This window comes from Mus caroli, unplaced genomic scaffold (genome assembly GCF_978045245.1).
Source record: "Mus caroli unplaced genomic scaffold, Mus_caroli_1 scaffold_5, whole genome shotgun sequence".
NCBI classification, from domain to species: Eukaryota; Metazoa; Chordata; class Mammalia; order Rodentia; family Muridae; genus Mus; species Mus caroli.
In genome coordinates this window covers 71,599,409-71,623,614 of record NW_028227260.1, presented here as the reverse complement: position 1 = coordinate 71,623,614, position 24,206 = coordinate 71,599,409, and the positions used below count along the sequence as shown (strand labels likewise).

The 24,206-nt window shown below is 38.3% G+C and overlaps 1 protein-coding gene across 2 annotated transcripts in view; it reads right to left on the bottom strand.

Moving 5' to 3' along the window:
• Positions 1 to 23,658, bottom strand: part of Eda2r (ectodysplasin A2 receptor) — a 42,599-nt gene extending 18,941 nt beyond the window's left edge. Inside the window, exons 1-4 of one of the 2 annotated variants that reach the window (XM_085838103.1) lie at positions 23,545 to 23,658; positions 19,748 to 19,809; positions 17,631 to 17,727; positions 8,017 to 8,113 (exon numbers count right to left, since the gene is read on the bottom strand). In XM_085838103.1, the coding sequence (XP_085694229.1) occupies positions 8,017 to 8,113; positions 17,631 to 17,727; position 19,748 (195 nt within the window). In that variant the 5' untranslated portion in view covers positions 19,749 to 19,809; positions 23,545 to 23,658. The remainder of the gene's footprint in view (positions 1 to 8,016; positions 8,114 to 17,630; positions 17,728 to 19,747; positions 19,810 to 23,544) is intronic. The other variant, XM_029473618.1, reaches the window with a different exon arrangement.
• Positions 23,659 to 24,206: the final 548 nt, after the last annotated feature.

Sequence of the window (24,206 nt, the reverse complement as noted above, 5' to 3'; positions counted from 1 at the left end):
TTGTCTTGGATGTTGTTAGCTTCTTATCCAAACATCATTGGCCTCCCTTAATAATCAATTGTTCATTTCATTCTAGGTAGTATTATGACCAGGCTCAAAAATGCTTTATTTGTTTAGCAAACCTTGACGGAATTATTCTTGTGTGTCAAACATACATTCATAGTCACCCTTCTATACAGATATGCATTATCATAAGATGCAAAGAAAAGTCTTTTTGGAAACTTCAGGAAAATGATTTTTTTCCTAATGTAAAGCTAGCTCTTTTGCCTTGTCTCTGCTTCATGACTTTTGTGGTATGCATATGTGCTGGTTTGGTTTTATGTGGACATAGATTATTTCATAAGTGGATATCTAGCTTGGCCAAAACATTTCTTGGTGAAGTTACCTTTTTTAAAAGAGTGATTCTAAAGCAATTAAAAGTTAGTGGAAAGACTGAAGGAGCTGAAGGGGTTTACAACCCCATAGGAAGAAATGTGTATATGTATATATATATATATATATATATATATATATATATATATATATGTATATCAACTAGCCAGACCCCGCCCCCAGGGCTCCCAGGGACTAAACCACCAGCTGTATATGTAATCAGAGGATGGCCTTCTCTGGCATCAGTGGGAGGCATGGACATTAGTCCTGTGAATGTTTGATGCCCTAGTGTAGGTGAATGCTAGCTAGGGTGATGAGGCTGGAGAGGGTGAGTGGGTGGGGGATCACCCTCATAGAAGCAGGGAGGAGGGGGGAAGAATAGAGGTTTTTCGGAGGGGAAACCGGGAAGGGGGATAAAATTTAAAATGTAAATAAATAAAATAACTAATAAAAGTTTTAATAATAGAAAATGTAAAAGCTACAGAAAATTGGTGCAGTTAAAATTGTTTTTGAGGATTCTTGAAAAAAGAAAAGAAGGAAATGTACTACTCTCTTGCCCAATGGCTAATTTTAGGGGACATTTTCTCATTTCCAAAATGACTTTAACTCATATCAAGTTGACATAAAATTGACCAGTATACCATCTTCCAGAGTCGTCTTCTTTCTATATTGAGTATGAGTGGAGAAAGGGAGGTCTTATCTTGTTTCTAATCTTAGTGGAAATGCCTGGGATTTTTTTTCCATTTAGGATGATGTTGATTTTAGGTTTATTGTATGTAGCTTTTAACACACTGAGCTATTTTCTTTCAATCCCTAGCCTTCTATTATGACTTTTATTAGGAAGGGATGTTAGAGTTGTCAAAAGCTTTAACAACTCAATTGAAACAATTATATATCTTTAAGTCTATATATGGCATAAATTATGTTTGTTGATTTGAATATGTTGGACCATTTCCACATCTCTGGATTAAAAAAAGCAACTTGTCCATGAATGTACTTTTTGTTTTGAATTAAATTAATTTTATAAGTTCTATTGCCTGGCGGTGGTGGCGCACGCCTTTAATCTCAGCACTTGGGAGGCAAAGGCAGGCGGATTTCTGAGTTCGAGGCCAGACTGGTCTACAAAGTGAGTTCCAGGACAGCCAGGGCTATACAGAGAAACACTGTCTCGAAAAAAATCCAATAAATAGATAGATAGATAAGTTCTGTTTGCATGCTATGGCAAATTAAATAAGTATGGCCCCCATTGGGTACTACATTTGAATATTTGATCCCCTCCCCATTGGTGGAATTGTTTGAGAATTAAAAGGTGGCTGTGCTTTTGTTATAGAAGGTATGTCACTGGGATGAACTTGGGAGCTCCAAAATCCTTTTGCTCAGTATCTCCAGAGCTCTCTTCCTCTCTATTGGGATTTTAAGATGTGAGCTCTTAGCTGCTCCAGTAACCATGCCTTTGTCCCATAAACATGGAGTCCAAGCCTCTGAAATAATAAACCCAATTAAATGCTTTCTTCTATAAGTTGCCTTGGTTGTTGCATTTTATCATAGCAATAGAGAAGTAGTTAATACATGTGTGCTAATGAAAAATTCTCTATCTATGTTCATCAGGTAAACTGTCCTATAATTATCTGATAGCATTATTTCTTTTGTTTGCCTAATTTAAGTATTGGAGCAATACTGGATTCATAGAAGGAACTTGGTAGGTTCTTTATCTTTCTGCTTTATGAACTACTTGGAGAAATACTGGTGTTGTTTCTACCTTGAAGGGTTGTTAGACTTGAATAGTGAATCCTCATCCTAGTACTTTTTAGTTGTGAAGTTATTATTATCATTATTATTATTACTATTTTTAAAAACCTCTAATCACATTGCACAGTTTAGGACTGTTTAAGTTGTTTAATCTACCTTGGTTTAATTTTGGTCTTTCATGTGCTTATTGATTCATTCATTTTTTTCAGATGTCTTCGTGGATGTTTCTAAAGCTGTTTTTAATGCCATTGGGATCTTCTGTAAAATATGTCCTTTCATTTGCAATTTTGATATTTGAGTTTTCTCTCTGTTTCTCTAGAATAGTTTTGTAAAATGACTTGACTTTATCTTTTTAAAGAACCAACTCTTTGTTTCATTAATTACTTGCTTTTCTTTATTGTTATCATTTTTTCCATTTTCTTAATTTCTTCCTTGAAAAAGATTAGTTCTTCCTATCTACTGATTTGGGGTTTGCCCTTTTCTTGCTCTTTCAATTAAAGTATATTAATAAGTTATTCGTTTGTAATCTCTGATTGTATGCACGTGTATGCAGAAACACATGTAAAGTATGCACCATTCACAATAGCTTCTTGAACTAATGTTTTGAGGCAAAAACTCTCACTGAATCTGGAGTTCAAAAATTCAACCAGATAAGCTGGCAACTAAACCACAATGACTCTTTCAGCTGTATCTCTTCAGTATAAGATTACAGGAATATACTGTCATGTGTGGATATTGCTTTTTTTGCATGGGTGCTAGGGGTCTAAACTTTGCTTCTCATGCATGTGAAGCAAATACTTTACTAACAGAGCCATGTCCTCAATATAACTATTTTGGATTTAGTAGTCAGATAAAAATACTGGTGATTATACAAAAGCCAGTATGCTGTGGTAACTTATGAAGCTGGTTCCCTTCTATGAAGGCAACCATTTCCTGATCACTGTCTGCATGGACAAAAAGCTATCTGTGGTGCTATTAACATGCTAAATAGCATGAGGGCCTAGAGGCTCCTTCACTATCCCAACTACCTGTTAACATTTCTGAATCCATACTGGCATCCTAGCTCTACACATCCTGCTCTTTACCCTAAACTTCTCCAGCTCATGGTTCTCTCTCTCTCTCTCTCTCTCTCTCTCTCTCTCTCTCTCTCTCTCTCTCTCTCTCTCTCCTTTCCTTTGTCTTGCCCTCCTTTACCCATGCTCTCTCTTCGTCTTCCTCTTTTGCTTCCCAGCCTCTTCTCTGATCACCAAGTTCAGTCTGCTTGCTATGTTCAGTCCATTACTTTCTTTCCCTTCTTTGGATGATTCCAGATACCTCAAGCTGCACTCTCATATCTATGATGAAACCTTGCGTTTAACCATACTTGGTAAGGGTCATTTCATCAGTTTATACAATAGTAACTGAATTCCCAATCATTGTCTTTCAGCTCTTGAAATACATCATTGCATGCTTTCCAGACTTTTAAGGCATCTCTTCAAAAATCCATTAGAATTCTGATAGATTTGCCCTTTTTACTTTAGTGCTATCTATCTATCTATCTATCTATCTATCTATCTATCTATCTATCTATCTATCTATCTATCTATCATGTTTTGTACTTAGGAAAGATCTGTAAACAGATATTTTGACTGACATGCTTCCTAAACCTGGATAGCCACCCTGTTAGTCTAGATTTTGAAAGTTTGATTTTTTTAACTAAAGACAGCTTTCTGAGTCCACTTAGCATAGTTTTTATGTTTACGATTTCAGTGTTGACCACTTGGTCTTGGATAAACAATTAAGGGGTTCATCCTTCAGTAAGTCGAAGTCTCTTTCTCTCAGAAGTCCTAAGTTACTTGTAGTTCTTAGTTTTGAGGTGGAGCCCTATGAGATCTCTCCTCCCTGTCTTCGCGTGCTATTTATATTGTCACTCTTCAAGGTGTGTCTAGGCAGCCATATTACTGAGGTGCTGTGGCTGTAGCTTCACTGTCATTTCTAAAAGACACAATCTTACAGCAGACTTCCTGGTCCTCTGGCACTTACAAATTTTCTGACACTCCCCCCACCTTCTATGGTGTTCCCTGAGTCTTAGGTACAGGAGTTGTGCCGTGGGACAAAATCAGTCTTTGCATGGTGTCCCATAGAACTCTATGTTTTAGTTATATTTTCTCATTATTTTATCTTTGTTGACATCTTTAGTGTTTCTGTTCATCTGTCTCTAGAATTTTTTCTTCCACATGATCTATTGTATTATTTAGGCTTTCAATTGGGTTTATATTGCATGCTGACTTTTTTTCCGAATTTTTATTAGATATTTTCTTCATTTACATTTCAAATGCTATCCTGAAAGTCCCCCATACCCTCCCCCCACCCTGCTCTCCTACCAACCCGACCCACTCCCACTTCTTGGCCCTGACGTTCCCCTGTACTGGGGCTTATAAAGTTTGTAAGACCAAGAGGCTTCTCTTCCCATTGATGACCAACTAGGCCATCTTCTGCTACATATGCAGCTCTGGGGGTACTGGTTAGTTCATATTGTTGTTCCACCTATAGGGTTGCAGACCCCTTCAGCTCCTTGGATACTTTCTCTAGCTCCTTCATTGGGAGCCCTAGGCAAATGGATGGATCTGGAGGGTATCATACTTAGTGAGGTAATCCAATCAAAGAAAAATTCACATGATATGCACTCACTGATAAGTGAATATTAGCCCAGAAACTTAGAATACCCAAGATACAATTTGGAAAACACATGAAACTCAAGAAGAAGGAAGACCGAAGTGTGGATACTTCATCCTTCCTTAGAATAGGGAGCATGCTGATTTTTATATAAATAAAATTTTCCATTTTGCATATTTCTTTTTTTTTTTTTTTTTTTTTGGTTTTTCGAGACAGGGTTTCTCTGTATAGCTCTGGCTGTCCTGGAACTCACTTTGTAGACCAGGCTGGCCTCGGACTCAGAAATCCACCTGCCTCTGCCTCCCAAGTGCTGGGATTAAAGGCGTGCGCCACCACGCCCGGCTCCATTTTTCATATTTCTGTTTCTTCATTGAATTCTAATTTTTATGTGCTAGATTAACTTACTTATTACATTTACCTGTTTAGTTTTAGTCTTCTTGAGTTTATTCAGGGTTTTATTTTTTTCTTCTTTTATTAAGCAACTATATTTTTCTGAGATTTTGTCTAATTCACTCTCACTGTATACCAGTACTATATTTTTCATGGGGATAACATCATTCTTCCTTGGTTTGTCATCTTTCTTGTTCTATTCTGTTTAGATTTTTGCATCTGGGTTATTTTATTAGTTTTTCTTGTAGTCAAAATACTTTCATTACTCAAGTGATAGAATTTATATGTATAGTTTAGAGTTTATACCCCTAGTCATGTATTAAGGGTTCCTGGTACAACCAATTATCAGGTGTAGAATCAACTACAATTGCTGGATAAAATGCCTACAAAAATGTCCTTCTAGCCAATTAACAGTGATATTTTTATTCTAAAAACTATTGGAAGATTAATATACAAGAATAACATGATGTATAGTGGAGCATTACCAAGATTACAAGCAGACAGAATGTGATAAACATAGGAATTAATGTTAGAGCAACTGGAAGAATATTGAGATGAGGAAAGATATTGGGAGGAAAGAGTTGGAATGCTGTTAGTGTCTAATAGTTTAACCATTTTTAAAGTTTTGGAGGGATAGAGTTAGGTGAAAGAAGAGAGTCAAGGAAGTAAAATTGTAAAGGAAGTGGAAATTAGTAAAACAAAGTACATGGGTTGTATGTAGGAAAAAGATACTACAGAGTATATAATAGTATAATAGGTTAAAAAGCATGCAAAACAGTTGTGCAAGCTAAGCACTGTATGACCTAATTTGAGATACTTTCAGAATATTTATTCAAGAATTAAGGCTTAAAAATGAAAAGAAAAGATAAAAATTATCAAAAACATTGACGAGAGGAACAGCAATATGAACTAACCAGTACTCCCTAGAGCTCCCTGGGACTGAACCACCAATCAAAGAAAACACTTGGTGGGACTCATGGCTCTAGTTGCATATGCAGCAGAGGATGGCTTAGTTGGTCATCAATGGGAGCTGGCCCTCGGTCCTGTGAAGATTCTATGCCCCTGTATAGGGGAATGCCTGGGACAGGAAGTAGGAGTGGTTGGGTTGGGGAGCAGTGGTGTGGAGGGGATAGGGGAGTTTTGAAGGGGAAACTAGGAAAGAGGATAACATTTGAAACTTAAAGAAAGAAAAAATACATTTTGTATGGTTTGTTTGTTTGGTTGGTTGGTTTTTTGAGACAGGGTTTCTCTGTGTAGCCCTGACTGTCCTGGAACTCACTCTGTAGACCTGGCTGGCCTGAAATCTGCCTGCCTCTGCCTCTCAAGTGCTGGGATTAAAGATATGCGCCACCACTGCTCAGCTTTGTAAGTATTTTTAAATTTATCACAGATGATTTACTGTGTTTCTAAATGTTTTATGACTCTTTATTTTTCATTAGTTAAAATCATCTTTGTATTTGAAATTTCCTTTGTGTGTCTACTTCTACATAAAAAAAAAAAGAAAAGATCTAATAAAAAAAAAACACATTGACAGTAGCAAAAAAGACAAGTATAATAAAAGCACTGGATTTTAGAAAAATCATATCAGTCACTATTTCTTTCCTCTTGGAATGGGTTTTGAATTCTTTCTTTTCCATTCAAAACTTTCCTCTGGCAAATTGCACTAATGGGGAAGATGCCATTTGTTTCTTATTCCAGTAGAAAGCTGTAAAGCCTGATTTTATGTATGTATTGTCCCATAGAGATTAGAAAATAAACACTTTGGATTGAGTATTTGGCAGAGCTGCAGTGAGATGAGCAGTGTAGTTCTCAGTTCCCTTCTTGATACTCTGTGTGGTTTGGCATCACTGTGCTGGAGAAGCCAGGGTCGGATCCCTTGCTGTGGGTTCCCATAGAGTATAGCTACAAATTTGGGATAAAGAGGCTGTCAACTGTACTATCATATTTCAGCCCCTGGAGCCACCCAGGTTTTGTGGCAAGTTTTTCCTCAGGCTGCGCCACCATGCTGGTGTATGGGGAAGGGAAAGGAGGTGTAGGCTTTGTCCTGCAAGTTGGGCTTAACCTCAACCAGAGCCCTGCTGTGAGAACTAAGCTTTAGTTCCAAGGCTTCATATGCAATTGCTATCCAGTCCTTGGTTATGAGCTAACTGTTACTGCAGTGCTGCTGAGTGTGTGTGCTGTAAAGTGCCTCCCCGCGGTTTCCAATTACCTCACCAGAGCCAATTTGTGCAGCTAGGCACCAGTTCACAGCCACTCTTGCCTGCTTCCCCACAGAGATCTCACTTGGCTTAATAAGTCCATTTACAGCTACTGTCTACTGCAAGAATAGAGATTACCCTGTACTATCCTGTTTTCTTTCACTGAGTTGCATCATAAGATCTCTAACCTGCCAACTTCCCTAAAAATGCCTATTCTTAATTACTTGAGGAACTTCCACGCAATTTTACAACAGGGCTTCATTCTTACCATAGCGTACCATGATTTTTAATCAAATTAAGTATACTTTGCTTTGTTTAACAGGTTTCTTTAACGCAATAAGTTTAGAGATCTGTACTGAAATATTTCTTCATGAGGTTCCCTAATATATGAGTATGATTGCCTCACTTCTTGTGAACAATGACTATTATTGCATACTATTTGCATTTCATTATATCTGCTGAACTGAACTAGTCATAGCTGTGATTGACTGTATTACTAATATTGGCTTTTCTCAGATCTTTTTCTCTTTAAACCTTCTTCACTCCTTTCACAAAACACACAGACATACACACATACACACATACACACACACACACACACACACACACACAAATGTATCCTTTTTTTAAAGTACTGATTAAAAAGTTTTACCTTAGAGAGCTCCTGTCCAGGGCCACATTGTTGGCAGGTGACACAGCGCCCCCATTGGTCCCGGTACTCATTCTCTTGACAATCCATGATGAAAAAACTGTGGGTACAAAAATAATTACTACTTATCTTAAAGAATGATTTTAAAGTAGTGGCTTGCCTGAGATGTGGCATCTGTGTTTTCTTTACTGTGTGTTCTAGTGAAAATGGCCAAAAAAGCCAACCTAAAGCAGGTAAAACTTTTCGAGTACTGTTAATAACTCTTCTAAATGCTTTCTATGTGGCAATGCATTCCATTCTCCAAAAAGATGTCACAAATTATTATTAATTTCATTTTACAGGTAAGAGAACTAAGGCAAAGGGACAAACAAATTTTTCAGCTTGTGGTTTGATATCAGGAACTTTACTGGCAAAAATTAATAAATAAATTAGAAAACCCATTGGCTTCCTTCTACTGACTACAATAAAATATGTGAAAAGCTCTTAAAAACCACCTTTACACTTACTTTATTTGTCAATATTTTCAATAGTTTTCTGATGTAAGCAATATGGAAAATATAATCCTTATGTGTGGATGAAAAAGTTGAAACATGATTTTTCTTTGCCAAAGTATCTGATTACTTTGACTGTGTCATTCCATTTCAACTTACAGTCTTGCATGGATTACTAATGACTTCAGTTACTTAAACAGAGGAAAATTTACATTGTGATCCTCCCTACACCAGGTAGCTTGAGAGGACTGAATGTGTTGTTTCTTCAAGTCCTCATGAAGACTTTGAAGACCTATACAAACTAAAAAATAGGTATGAAGATAGGTAGTCTTATATAAAAACAATTTTTTACCTGCCTCTCTAAACTAAAATTCTGGTGGGACATATTTTTTTTATGTATGAAGTTTTTATTTTTGAGATGTCAGAAATTCATAAATATCTAATTACTACACTCAGCAAATAATATTACAATACAGTTAATTCAAACAAATATACTTACAACAGGTTTAATTTCACAGCATATAAAGTGCCCCAGAGTGACCAAGGCACCTGTCCTCCCTCCTACCTGAGTCTGGGTCCTGGGCCCCAGCAGTGAGGGGTAGTGCACACACAAGTACAGAACCAGTGAGATGCCTCCTCAGGTCAAGGCAGCCTCTAGGGTTGAAGTTAAGCACTGAATCAGACAGTGGGGACAGGCTATGGCAACTGGTGAAGTCAAAGCTTGCATACTTGAAAGAGGATAGACTGCTGCTATAAGTGGCTAATGCACACCTCAGAGGTGCTGAGCCTGTTGTGCAGGTCATCTCCATGCTGGGGCCTGGGCAGCTGAGGGCAGGGGCAGGGTGCATCTAATTTGCAGTTCAGCTTAGCTGGTTGAGACTCTCAGTGCTGTGAATCTAGCTGTGCCTCCCCCCACTGTTAGGGTGGGGCTTGTTCTGGATGCCCTAGTGGTACAGTCTGGTGTGATGATGCAGGTGGGTGTTTTTAAGAACACCATGAATGGATGTGTTGCCAGCGACATTTTTGTCACTTCTTCCTAATCTTATACAAGACTGTATTTCATATGGGTTCTCCACCCACATAAAATCCTTAATGTATATTTCTAATTATAAGGGAGGATGATGTTACCCCAATCATCTCCTCCAAGGCCACCAATAGAAATAGGGTAAGATGTTCTGGCTGCCAGTTTTGTTGAAGTATAACTTTTCTCTTAACTTTTCCCCATTTCTTCAATCAATAGAAGGTGGTCTAAGAAGTCTACTATTTGAACAAAATGGACACACTTTCTCCTCTGTTGACAAATTATCACACTCAGAAGACAGAGCTTTTGCTCTCTCTCTCTCTCCTTGTTATTAAAGGAAAAAATTATTCATCTCATAACCTTCACTAATAAGGGAATTCAGTATTATGGCAACAAATCCAGCATAAAATAACTAAGAAAAATTTTGCTGTATAGTTTTCTTTCTCAGAAAACAGGAAAACATTGATAGGGTTCCCAAAGCAGACCTCCTTTAGAGATAAATTCTTAACATAAGCACCTAGAATTTTGTGGAAGCTGCTGTCCAGGAGGCACATGTGAGACCCTATTTTCAGTTTGGTTTCCAAATGCTAGTTTGCCCAATAGGCATTAAATTGCATGAACCTTAATGTCTCTCATTAACCTTGGTTCAAAATCATTTCCCAGGTAGGCTTCCTACCAAATACACATACCAGGACATAATAAATAACACAGAGTTTCTTTGTCCCTCCTTTTTATCAAAATGGTATCCAAAACATAAACTAAATTGATGTTCGATTTAAATTTAAGAAACTTATACTAAAGAAAACATGTACAATGGACTGTTCTAAAGAATCCTGGATATACAGAAAAAAACTGCCTAATAAGCAATAAATAAACTCATGGATAATATGAGGCCTTATACCCTATGAATAGCAGTGCCCTACAACAGGTGGTAATTTATGGTAAAAGTAAAGAAAGAATAATTAAGTGTTGAGAATACATATCTATCGCCTATGCCTTGAGTAGCAACAAAGGAATAAAAGTATAAAAAAAAACAGATCAACATTGAGCAAAGCCCAGATGCAGTAGACAAAATCTATGGTTTGCGACAGGAAATACTCTCCAGGTAAGATGTAGAGCCTTTCCATGGCCTACTCAGGCTCCCCTGTATTCCTTTCACAGCAAATATGACCCCTTCCCATAGGTAGTTGCCATTCTAGTTTCTGTCATTATATGTTTTCACTGTCATCTAATGTCATATAACTCCAAATATAGGACATCACATTTTTGTTTCTAGTTTATATGATTTTTTCATAAGAGATGTTAAAACATGTCATTTAAAATTGCTTTGATCAAACACTATAGATCTAAGTTTTTGTGACCTTAGATTATGGTGGGAAGACAAGGTGTGTTGAAATTCATTATTTAAAAATTCAAAACTTTTTTTTTTCTCAAAGCATCATTATGAGACTAAGAAAGTGCCTCCTCTCAGATCTGAAGTGATTATGAACCTCTGGAGTCCGAAAGTACTATTGGACTATGGCCAACATGGAGTAGGAAGCTAAGAAACTGAGACCCTGGTAGTCTGTTGACTAAACACCTCTAAAATATGAGAAGTTGCTGTTAGCTTTCGATACGATTGTTTTCTGGAAAAAGGGTGCACAACTCTTACAATCACAGAACAGCAAGCATTCATCACTATTCTCAGAATCTGAAAAAATTGAAGGCCTATTATTATTATTTATTATTTTGGTCTGTTGAGTCATGCAGTAAATATGAGTAAAGGAGAATCATAGTGCATTATGCTACTACCTGAGTATAGTGGGGGATACTGCTCCTGACAGACCCCTCCTCCTCAGGGAGCATCTTTCTTGTAGCCAGAGAAGATGATTTGCAAGAGGGTCCCACACAACACCATTAGGAAAGCCTGGTATTCCAGGAACACCCATGACTTTTAGTGAAAATATGATGTGTTGCAGTGAGTACCCTTCGAGTCTCAGCTTCCAGTGGCATCTCAATCATGTCGACCACCAGTGTCCCTGACAGTACCTTCCACCACAGGCTCTTTAACACATGAAATGGTACCAATGCCAGGCATGCCTTCTACTGAGGATCAGGCTACTTTCCCCTCTATGGGTCAGAAGTTATTTTTCAGAAATCTCTATGACTTTTGGATTATTGTGGTTGGGCCCCAGTAGTTGCTGACTTGAGAATCCCAGGACTCACTTGTGAACAAACCAGATTGCCAGGAAGGCCCTCTATTGTCCACAGAGCACATAGGGGGCATTTAAGAGGAAATCCTCAGTTTGAAGGCCTTATTTCTGCCAGTCTGACAACTGTAGGAAAGTATATACCAAACATTCTGACCTTATCAGTCACCAAATACAGACCTGAGTAAGAAACACTGCAAATGTAAAACAATGTACATGGTCCTTTCCTGGCCTGATATGCGTGTATATTTTAACGTGAATAGAATCTAGATACTGACCTCATAGATTAGATGAACATAACTGACAGTTCATTAGATATAACCATCTAGCTAACACCAAAGGAGTCATCAGTGAATTTTAGTTTGCCTAGAACCTCAGGCCAAATGTAGAGAGGCCTAAGGTCTTTTTACTACTAGCCAGGAGCTTTAGGTAATTTTCTTCCTTTGACTCTCTAACCCATGACCTTACTGTCTCAGACCAGCTCATCTCTTTGATATGTAAAGATTTAAAAGGGGGAAGGAGTGTCAGGATGTGATATTCAAGCCCAAAGGAAAGTACTGACCCCATCAGGAATACCTCAAAACCCTCAAATATAATCTCTGATGTTCTCATCACTCAGAACCAACTACTCTACCCTTTAGTCAGATGAATAGATGGAACAGGGATAAGGCGCTTTAAAAAGCTCTTATTGCTTGTAGCTCTTTACCTCAAAACCCTTTACTGACTCTTGTTTGCCTGTTCCATAAAGTCCAGGATCTCTCCCTAGATCTCCCACAGTTTCTAGCACCTGGTTTATGTTCAAAAATAAAGCTATCACTTACTGGAAAATGGCCTTGAGAAAGGGCTTTGAATACCATGGTTTTTTGTTTTTGTTTTTGTTTTTTATATTTTTATTAGGTATTTTTCTCATCTACATTTCCAATGCTATCCCAAAAGTCCCCCACACCCTCCCCCCCACTCTCCCACCCACCCTCTCCCACCTTTTGGCCCTGGCGTTCCCCTGTACTGGGGCATATAAAGTTTGCAAGTCCAATGGGCCTCTCTTTCCAGTGATGGCCAACTAGGCCATCTTTTGATACATATGCAGCTAGAGACACGAGCTCCGGGGGGTACTGGTTAGTTCATATTGTTGTTCCACCTATAGGGTTGCAGATCCCTTTAGCTCCTTGGGTACTTTCTCTAGCTCCTCCATTGGGAGCCCTGTGTTCCATCCAATAGCTGACTGTGAGCATCCACTTCTGTGTTTGCTAGGCCCTGGCACAGCCTCACAAGAGACAGCTATATCAGGGTTCTTTCAGCAAAATCTTGCTAGTGTATGCAATGGTGTCAGCGTTTGGAAGCTGATTATGGGATGAATACCATATTTTATTTCACCATCTTCTGAAAAGTGTATTTGACTAAAATTAACATCTCATATGTAGCACAATAGATTCCCTCTTTCATGGCAAATCACATACCCAGAGTTTCTGTATCTTTTTTTTTCTTTTTTTTATTAGATATTTTCTTCATTTACATTTTAAATGCTATCCCAAAGGTCCCCTATACCCTCCCCCCGCCCTGCTCCCCTACCCACCCACTCCCACTTCTTGGCCCTGGCATTCCCCTGTACTGGGGCATATAAACTTTGCAATACCAAGGGGCCTCTCTCCCCAGTGATGGTCAACTAGGCCATCTTCTGCTACGTATGCAGCTAGAGACACAAGCTCTGGGGGTAATCTGGTTCATATTGTTGTTCTACCTACAGGGTTGCAGACTCCTTCAGCCTCTTAGGTACTTTCTTAAGATACAATTTGCAAAGTACAAGAAAACCAAGAAGGAAGACCAATGTGTGGATACTTCATTCCCCCCTAGAATAGGGAATAAAATACCCATGGAAGGAGTTACAGAGACAAAGTTTGGAGCTGAGACAAAAGGATGGACCATTCAGAGACTGCCCCACCCAGGGATTCATACCATAATCAGCCACCAAACACAGACACAATTGCATATGCCAGCAAGATTTTGCTGACAGGACCCTGATATAGCTGTCTTTTGTGAGGCTATGCCAGTGCCTGGCAAATACAGAAGTGGATGCTCACAGTCACCTATTGGATGGAACACAGGACCCCCAATGGAGGAGCTAGACAGAGTTTCTGTATCTTCCCACCAGACTTAAATGGAATTCTTGCTACAGGTAATGTGATCTGGGATCTGAGATTCTGTAGAGTCACATACTCCCAAACTGTGAGATAGAAAATATTCATGGGTAAAATTTGACTGATGGTTAAAGGGTGAAGGAGAGAACCAAGAAGGGAAATTTGGCCTAACTTCTCTCAGATTTTAAACAAACATTTCTGAAAGAAGGAGAACCATCTAGCTAACACCAAAGGAGTCATCAGTGAATTTTAGTTTGCCTAGAACCTCAGGCCAAAAACACATGAACATATGCCCAGTAGGAATGCAAATTAAGACCACAATTAAATGTTTCATTATACATTGTAGCAATATATTTTTCTTAAATATGGATAGACAACTGTCATGGAAGATGTAGACAATGAGCATTTCATACAGTGGTGCCAAGAGTATAAAATAGTGCAACATTTATAGAAAATGATTAATCAGTTCTTCAAAAAGTGAAGAATTGAGTTATCATATGATATAGCAATTATTCCTAAATATAGATTCCTAAATATATATGCCAAGAGGTGAAAACACATGTTCAAACAAACCTTGTACATAAATGCTCCTAGAAGCATACTCATGATAACAGAAATAAAAAAAGAAATAATCAACTTATAAATAAAGTTGATAAATAGAACTTAGTGTGTCTGTAAAATAAAGTAGGATTTATCTAGAAAAAGGAATGAAATACATAATATATGCTATACTCTATAATCTATCTTTATTATGATTAAGAGACATAGCTAGACAGGAAAGGGCAATAATGTGATTTTATTTACATGAAATGCCCAACATTGACAATCCACAGACACAAAGGCAGATTTATTATTTGTCATAGCCTGGGAGGAGGAGACAATGATTGATCAATGCACAATGAAAATGACCTGGAATTACATGGCAGAAGTTTATGAATATATTAAAAAGCATAAAGTTGTATACTTGAAATGGTAAAGTTGATGTTATATGAATTATGTTTCAGTTTTTTGGAGAAAGATGACTGTCATTTTTTTAATATTGGAAATATCCCATATTTTTCTAGTGAATATTGCCAAAGTTAGCTCCAAAATTAAAATAAAATTTAAGGCTCCTATGATCCAACTGATTTATTTCATTCTACTTTTTAGCCAAACTTGGCAACTGATGTGTATGAACACATGCATATACTTAATGTTATGTTGCTACATTAATACTTTATTAAGTATATGTACATAGATACATACAAGTATCCAGTAAGGCTGGAGCAACAACTACAAATGTGACAGTGCTTCTTTACTTGTCCTATCTCTATCATTTGCACCATCTCTGAACCTGTTCCCATTGTCTTTGTTACCCAGAAATTAACTTAGAAGAGAGTGAATGCAGGCAGACAGGAAAGAGAAAAGGAATGACGTAGGCATTAATAATAATCTCAACATTAGCTCACTGTGCCCTGAATAAATGATGCTGGCTAAATTTCTTCTGGATGTAAGGCACTCATGCTGTTGGGTGTGCAGCTGCTTCTGGCCACCCTTTGTGGCTGTTGGTCTTCTCAACTTGCAGAAATGCCTGTGGCATGAAGCATGGTCTCTCTATCTCGGATGGGTAGAACTTGTAGGATGACAAGTCTAAATTAAGAACTCAAGACTTTAGGCTATTTGCTTTGCCTGGGCAGTACAGAAGTCCTGAGATTAAAAAAGGGCAATAAAGATAGCAGCTGGCCCATGCCCTACCCATTCCTCTCCTGCAAGCTCAATCACCACCCATGTGCACAGGTTTGTCACAAATCAAAGCAGTTGCTCAGCTTGGCCTTGAGAATAAATCTTTCCTTGAAAAACCCTGCTTTCTAATCTGTATAGTGCCCTCATCAATTCCAGATGTTTGGCCTGCAGTTCAGATGTTGCTTCAAACAGTTAGATACTGTCTTTCAGTTTTCTCTTTTCTGGTCTGGCCCAGATCCATTTCTAGCACAGCTTTCTCTTATCATTTTCCTATTTCCATATTATCAAGCATCATATCATCTTTCTAGCTCACTCTTTGTGAATTTTTATATCTTCTTTTACTTAGAGTGAATGGTCCCAGGTACAGCTCTGCCAAAAGCAACATTCATACTCATTGCTGACTCAAACTACACAGTCATCATGAGAAGTTTGCTTAGGTTAAACACTTAGGTTAAACCAGTGGTCTTTATTCCTTGTTATATTTTGGAAGCTCCAATATATATTGGTATCTGAGTACCACTATTGAGTTTCAGGTATAATTAGTCAAAGTCTGACCTGAACTTCTGGAACTTATACAGTTTATCCACTGATTCTCACATCCAGCTATTCTAAATAACAGTGTGGATGCACAAGTTTCTTAAGCTTTCTGAATATAAGTCACAGCCAATAAAAGGGAATTCTTATTGTTCCGTAGTCAGAGGAATATTTTATATATATATATATATATATATATATATATATATATAATATGAGAGATGAAGAAGCAGAAAATAGGAGAATGGATCCTTTAAAACATATTAAATGACATCATTTTCAACTCTTTCATTGGTTTTCTCTTTTACTAACAAGAAATCTGAAGTCCTTTTAATGGCCGGTGGTACTTTATATAATCTGGCTACCTAATTTTCCTGTTATCTCTAGCCATATGCTTTTCTGTTCTTCCCCTACTCTATTCACTGCACCCATAGTGGTCTCATTGCTATTCTTCAAATTAAGCAGGGATATTTTTGGTAGAAGGCCACCACACTGTCTCAAGACAGGAATCTTTCTCCCAAACATTAGATTACTTCTCTACTTCTTCAGTTCTTTATTATTATACCATCTTCTTAATTAGGGTTCTCTGGCCGCTATTTTAAACTGGAATTTCCATAATCATTCCATCCCTTTTCATTTCATTATTATCCATAGTACTTATGACTTTCTTATACATAATGGTTTTCTTATTAACATTTCTCCTATTTTTTTCTCCAACTATACTGGAATCACTATGAGGCCATTATACCTATTATGTTTACTACTCCATCCAAAATATTTAAAACAGTGTCTGTTACACAGTAGGCACTAAATACATATTTATTGTTTGAGCAAATGATAAAAAGAACTTCTTTTTTCATTTTTTATTAGATATTTTCTTCATTTACATTTCAAATGCTATCCTGAAAGTCCCCTATACCCTCCCCCCGCCCTGCTCCCCAACCCACCCACTCCTGCTTCCTGGCCCTGGCGTTCCCCTGTACTGGGGTATATGATCTTCACAAGACCAAGGGCTTCTCCTCCCATTGATGGCCTACTAGGCCATCCTCTGTTACATATGCAACTAGAGACACAGTTCTGGGTAGTTTATATTGTTGATCCTCCTATAGGGTTGCCGACCCCTTTAGCTCCTTGGGTATTTTCTCTAGCTCCTTCTAATATTGTTATAGTAATAATGTTTTGATACAGGTATGGGCAAGAGGGTTATAATATGTTGATTTGTTTTTGGTTTGCATAGAAGTAAAATTTCATTCAGCAAAATAGCTCAGTGAATAGAGCAACGGATTTGTCATGAAAGCCTAATGAACAGATTTGATTCTTGGAACACATATTTAGAAATTTAATTGTCTTTTTATGCCTAAAAGTGTTAAAATATATGCCTGGGATAAAAATAATAGAGAGAACATGGTTGCCTATTGTAGTTTTTCATTGGTTTCTTTTTCTATTTAATAGGTGTAGAATTTCATCTATTAATGATATCAACTTCAGGAAAATAAAAGGAAGTTGTATATAATTAAAGACTCACCTGTTTCCTTTGTCTTTTATTCCAGTGCACACAGCAAGAGGTGATGTCCCATCTGAGGTAGGTAGAAATATATAGTTCTTTTTCAAGGCAGTTGTCACTGTAGAGGTAGAATTAATACTTGAATGGGGCCACATCTACTTATCTAAAGACAAACAGTAATAATATGAGCTAAATTTCAGATTGTGTGCCTGAACACACAGCTACCACACAAACAGACACCAATTTTTCAAAAGGACAAATACAACTTAGAAAACTGTAAATTGACCAGAAGAAAAGGCCAAAACCTATAAAAAAAAAACCATATAGATGTATAATAAATGAAAGCATTAATGAAATTAAGAACAGTCAATTCCAGGTTGATTTTAAGGGGAAAATACTCTTTTGATTTCTGCTGAAACCGTCATCCCAAGTAAAAGAAAAGGCACAGAAACTACTTTGGATTATGTTCAAGGGAAAAAATGAGACAATGTGTATGAAAGTGCTCTGGAAACTCCAGACTGTGCTTCACATGTGAACAGCTGCTCTTACTGTTAGTGTCCTATCCCAAGCAGAGGAGCAAAGAGTAGTGGAGAAAAGCCACAGACCAAGTCAATATTGAGCCATTATTCAAAGCCTCTGATTTTCTCTATTGTTACTGAACCTTAAATGAGTCACTGGTTTGTGTATTGACTACCATAAGATAGCATGGAATTGTGCCATGAGCAACAATTAGTTATCTAGCCATACAGTGCTCAATGTAGAGTTTCATTAGTTAACCAAGGAAATTTGGCGGAGTGTCCCAGAAAACAATCGAAATTATAATATGATTTCTTTATGTGCATGACTCAGAAAGTGTGTTCTAATTTCTGATTTCCCTTCCCATTGTTTGCTCTTGCATCATATTATTTCTACTCTGTTCAGATTAGCAAGCTATCTAGAATAATTGAACCACCTTGAATCTGTCAGTCCTTTATACCCAACAACAATCAAATATGCCATCTCTCCCTCACAAAACCAGGGAATAAAATATACTACAGAAATAGTGGGGCAAGCCAGAAGGCACATGTAACACAACCCAAGGCAAAAATCATACAATAAGACTGGGAAAAGTCAGCCCAGTGATTGAAGCCTGTTTGTAGAAAATGATGTTCCATGGCTAAAGTAGTTTCACCTCCATTTTAAAGCAATGCCCAAGAAACAGGGAAGGGTAATTGGAGGTGAACATAAATAAGAAAGATTGATATACACTTATAAAAATGTCACAAGGAAACTCAATGTTTTGTATGCTAACTAAAAACCATACATAAAAGAAAATGTGAAAAATGCCCATGAAGAAGACAAAGTGTAGGAGTTGAAAGAGTTGGCATTATAAAAATATCTAGTAAAAATAAACTTATTATTTCATATATAATTATCCTCTGTGAAACAATTTTCAGAAATAATTTCAGATTTTGAAAAATCCCACACAAAAGGTCATAATAGCCTCATCTTTTTATTGTTAAGAGGAAACTACCATCTATCTCTATTTGACCTCCTTAATAACAGGCCACTCAGTACTCACAATATGTTTTCATTATGTTTTTTTCTCCTTTTTCACAAGTGGATAAAATATAAGTTAGAACTGATTGGACTATATAGGCATGAAATTCTACAAGGGTATATCAAGATCACCTCAACCCTTAGGATCCAAGTCAGAAAACTGGAACTAAAAGAACAAAAAGAATTCCTCAAAGTTACTTTAGTGCATTTGTCTACTCCCCATACACAAAGAAGCAGGCCACCTTCATGCTGACTGTCCACTGACAATCCACTGTTACCAAGGGTCCAGCTTCTCTTTCTCTCTTACTCTCACAACAGAATGTTGGCTCGGTAATCTCTCAAGCAGAAAAATTCCAAAGGGTAGACTGGTTCAGGGAAAGGTAGTTCGTGAAAGGGAAATAGTACTGCCCACTCTTTCTGGCTTAGTCACAATAGTGACTAACAACCTCCTGAAAATAATGACATTTTACTGTTTGATTCCATCATACACTACATGGAAACCACTTCACTTTTTCAGCGTGGGTTGTTGTCTCTCAGGGACATTTATATAGAGTAGCTTTAGCTCCTCCAGGGTGAATGTCTAGTCACTAACCACTCACTTGATAATTGTTTGTGAAGCTCGGCATTCTGTTAGAACTTAGTCAAAAGAGAGAAAGCCACACTGGAATGAAAAACAAACAAAAACTTATTATCATCTATAAGAGAACAGGTCTAGAAAAACAGCAAAAAAATATATAGTTAATTCTAATCTAAGGCAGACTAGAGCCATCCTTGCATCTCTCATATTTATCTAATAAGAGTCCGTCTAGTATAAAGAATGATGATAAAACTCGCCAGTAGTCTTCCCATTAAGCACTTTAGGGGAGAATATACAGGTGGAGCCCGTTTTCTAAAGCAAATGGAGAAAAACTAGCCTCTGCTTCACAAGCTTCAGCTCTGAATGACTTCACTGCAGGGAATAGATCAGGCAGCCATCTATGTAAAGAAAGGCTATATGGCCTGCCGGAGATTTTTACACGGAGTTACTGTTTGTTTTTCTCCCTGGTTTCACTTACTGAAAGATGATTTCAAAAACATAACTGGTACAGGACAATTAAATGATTATCTTCCTCTCTAGTGTCAGAATTAACCTACCCACCCATCATTTTATATATAAACAGTTGTAGAAAATGAAGAAAAAAGTGAATTAGACGAAAAATGTGGCTTAAAGTTATGACTCAGACACATACAGACCAAACAGTCTTGAGCAGGTTTCATTTTCTTTAAACACTCTCTACAAAGAAATGGTGCAATTAAACAAGTGAAGGAAATAATACATTATAAAGAAACTTGTCCCATTCTCCCATCATGGTTTTTTGTTTGTTTGTTTGTTTGTTTTTTGGTTTGTTTGTTTTTTTTTTTTTAGTGACTGCCATCTCTCTGAAAGTATTACCACTTAACTTTTGTATAATTCAAAACCTCAGACTCACACTTATTCAATATCAAGCCAGCCAAGAAATGGAAGAAACCAGCTCCTTTACCAGAGAACAGAATGTGAAGGAAATTTGGTCTCTTATTTCCAGATCTCTGAACTTTTAGAAAGGAGAGGCCAGTTGCTGTAAGTAACCCCAGCAAACTCTATTAGAACATTTGAATACAAGTCAGAGGCATAATGAATGCAGCCAGACAAAGGAAAGAACTTCCAACAGGCCAGGATTCCCCCCCCCCCGCCCGTCCACCCCCCCCCCCCAGATGATGGGTTCTTTCAGAGAACAATGAAGACTTTTCCTCTAGAAATGTACAGTCAGAGATGAGATGGATGTTTAAAGGTGAAGTCAGTTGTTGTAAAAAGAAACATATGACTCACAAAAGCCTGGTATTCATCAAGCATTGGGCTAGGTCTTTTACAGGGATTACCATTTTTAATCCTTTCAATAAGTGGGAGTTATTTCCCATTTTGCAGAAAAACAGAAGCACGGGGAAATTTTAATTTTCTCACCAGGCTTACTCATGATTCCATAGGTGGACAGAAGAAACATCTCTTTGTTGTATACAACCAATGAATACTAATGCAGCAAAAAAAATGCTGAGCACACAATGCATTTAGGATTCCAAACAGGAGGTAAGTCTACCCAAGATTTAAAAACATCTGTCTCTAACTCTACCCAGAGAGAGGGGATAAAATTATGTGCTCTTTCAAAGTATAACCTAACCCTTAAAGAGACCCTCCATCTTCCATTCAACTCCATGAAAATCATCAACTTCAAATTTCTGAACAAAGTTTATATGACTTGATCTACACATTATGTTGCCTCCTTTCTCTTCTCATAGCCACCACATCAGATCCAGGGCTTTGTGTACTTTTGATTTGTCCACTTTGTGTTTTCCTACTCAAGTCCAGTTTATTCACATTTACCTAAAGTATAGATCTGACTTTTTCTTCAATTCAGCAGCAATAGGGATGTAAAGTGAATGAATGAATGAATGAATGAATGGGGAAAAAGAAACTCACAGCAGCCCTATGGTTGTCTGTCTAATAAACAGAACCTCAAGCATCCAGTCTTGTGTAGTTTCTCATCAATCTATCTTGTACTTTCCCCTAATTATACTAAAACATTCAACACAACTATTGCTCCTTTCTCATGCTCTGTGCTCTGAGTTCCTTGCTGTCAGGCCATTACCCATGTTTTCTCTACTTAAAATGTCTTCTCTCCATATTCCACCTGTTGAAATCCTATCTGTGCTACATAATCTATCTTAAATAATCACGGCTAACGTTTATTGAGTGCTTATTTTGCACTGTGCTAAGCATGTTCAAGTATTTTACATGGATTATTTCAGTTCATTCTCACAATAACTCGATGATGTTGGTACTATTATTAACTCAACTGTTGCTGGTAGTAAAAGGAAGCTCAGAGAGGGAGAAATATTCCTTTTCTCCAAGGTCACACAGTCACTATATGGTGGAATGAGATCTGAATACAAATACTTTTGCTCTCTAGCAGGCAAAGGTGTTAGGACTGAACCACAGTCAGCTGGGCATAATGAACACAGACCTATACGTAAAGCATTAGGAGTTAGAGGCAGGGAGGTCGGAAATTAAAATCCTCCTCGGCTAATAAGTATCATTCAATCCAGCCTTATCTACATGGGATTGCATCAGGTCCCAAAAAAAAAAAAAACCTGAGACAAGTCTTCCCTCAGTACCTCTGGTGAAAAATCAAACACTCAAAAGGTGTCCAAAAACATACAAACAAGCAAGCAAACAGACAAAAACAAGCAAACCCATATCTGACTTTCTCTAGCTCTAGTTGATATGGTCCCTACATGAAAACTTCAGAGAGTTTTGCTTGTATGTTTAAAGCTCATCTTGTGCAGTACTGGTTGTCGTCCTACACTCAGGATGAGTCTCTTAAGGCTCCAGGGAGAACAGCCTCTATATGGCTTAGTACTTCAAACTTGGTGATAGAGAGCAAATATTCAGTATGCATCATAGGTTGGATGAAAGGTATGGTGAGTCAAGGGGGACAGAAACTTTACCTGGACAGAGAGTTCCACAATTTACTACCTCTTACTGCCCTAGATGAAATTGGCCAGCGCTGCCAAAACCTGTCAAAATGAGATCTTGCAGCCTGTTTTCCCAGCCTAGTCTCTGGCAGGTCCCTTCTCCTTTCACCCTGCCAGTTCTTGCAGCTGTCTGGGCCTTGGCCAGTGTTTGGGGTGAGGCCGGATCAAAATATCACTGTCCCGGGCTCGGCTTCCAGCAGCAAGTGATCAAATGAAACTCAGTCGCACTGGTGACGAGGCTGGACTGAAAGCCCCCATACACAGTGCCAAATTGCTTTTTACACAGGCCCGGACTTGCCCAGGCACCACGTGGGTGGGCTAGTTCAGTTTTCCACAGGATGCTCTGCTTGTCCAATCCGTTCCCTCCTCCTCTCCAAGAGCTAACTCCCAGGCTCCTTCTCTTCCTTATCTCTGGATCCCAGATGCACAGGGTTGTTGGACAAGTCCGGGCATATTCCCAGCGGCCATCTGGCCCCAGTTCGAACCTGCACAGGCAGGAACTGACTACTCAAAGCTGTAGGGATAACAGCCTACGTTTCTGACATCTAGGAGAATGCTGTCAGGGCACAAACGGATAGAATGACTGAGAGCCACAGAATCCCTTCTTCCCCCCAAGTCATGCTGACTTTGTAGCACTCTTACAGGGACATCTGATATAGTTCTCTGGTCCTCTATTTCCGTCCCTAGGTGCCACAGGTTCCAAGTGATTTACCACAGGAAGGATGTTCCCACACTTACTCTGTCAAGATCAAATGGATGGATCTTACAATGGGATTCTTTGAACAAAAGCATTCGAGTACAGAGCAGACAACCAGCCCAACAGCCGCCCCTCAGCCCCCAGACAGCATACCGCTCTCACAATAGGTGGAATCCGTTGCAACCAGGGTTCTGCTGGAGTCATTTCACTTCCACGTGTAGCAACAACAGATCAAATCCATCCTCTATTTCTTTCATGTTATGCCTATCCCCCTCCCCTCCCCTGTAAGGAATGCAGGACAGCTATTGGACCATTTTATAAGTCTGGGAGTGGTTATGCAAATAAACCCCGCCCCTGAAAGGACAGTGTGAGTCTGGCGGGTAAACACTGGCCAAGTCACAAGTCTGGCAAGAGTTACTAAAGCTCCAGGAACTGAAGCTGGGTCTAGGGAGGGAAGGGCCCAGAGTTAGATCTAGCCTAATCTGTGGGGAGGAAGGGAGGAGGCAGCTAGCAAAATGCAGCTTTTTTTTTTTAAGTTTTTAAAGTTCATATACATGATTTAGCAGGCTTGGGGTTCCAGAGAAAGCCAAAAGTTGAAAAAGTAAGGATTCTCAGACACGAGTCGAAGCTACTTTCTGGCTCTGGCTTTGCATTTTTATATTAATACCTTCAGAAGATTAAGAGTTTTAACAGAAAATATAAAGCTTGGGAAAGACTACTAAAAAATGAAGAAAAACTGAATCCTATACTTCACTCTGAATTTATGCCATCCTTTGACTTCTATTGGGTCTCTGGGTCTCTTGCTACACATACCT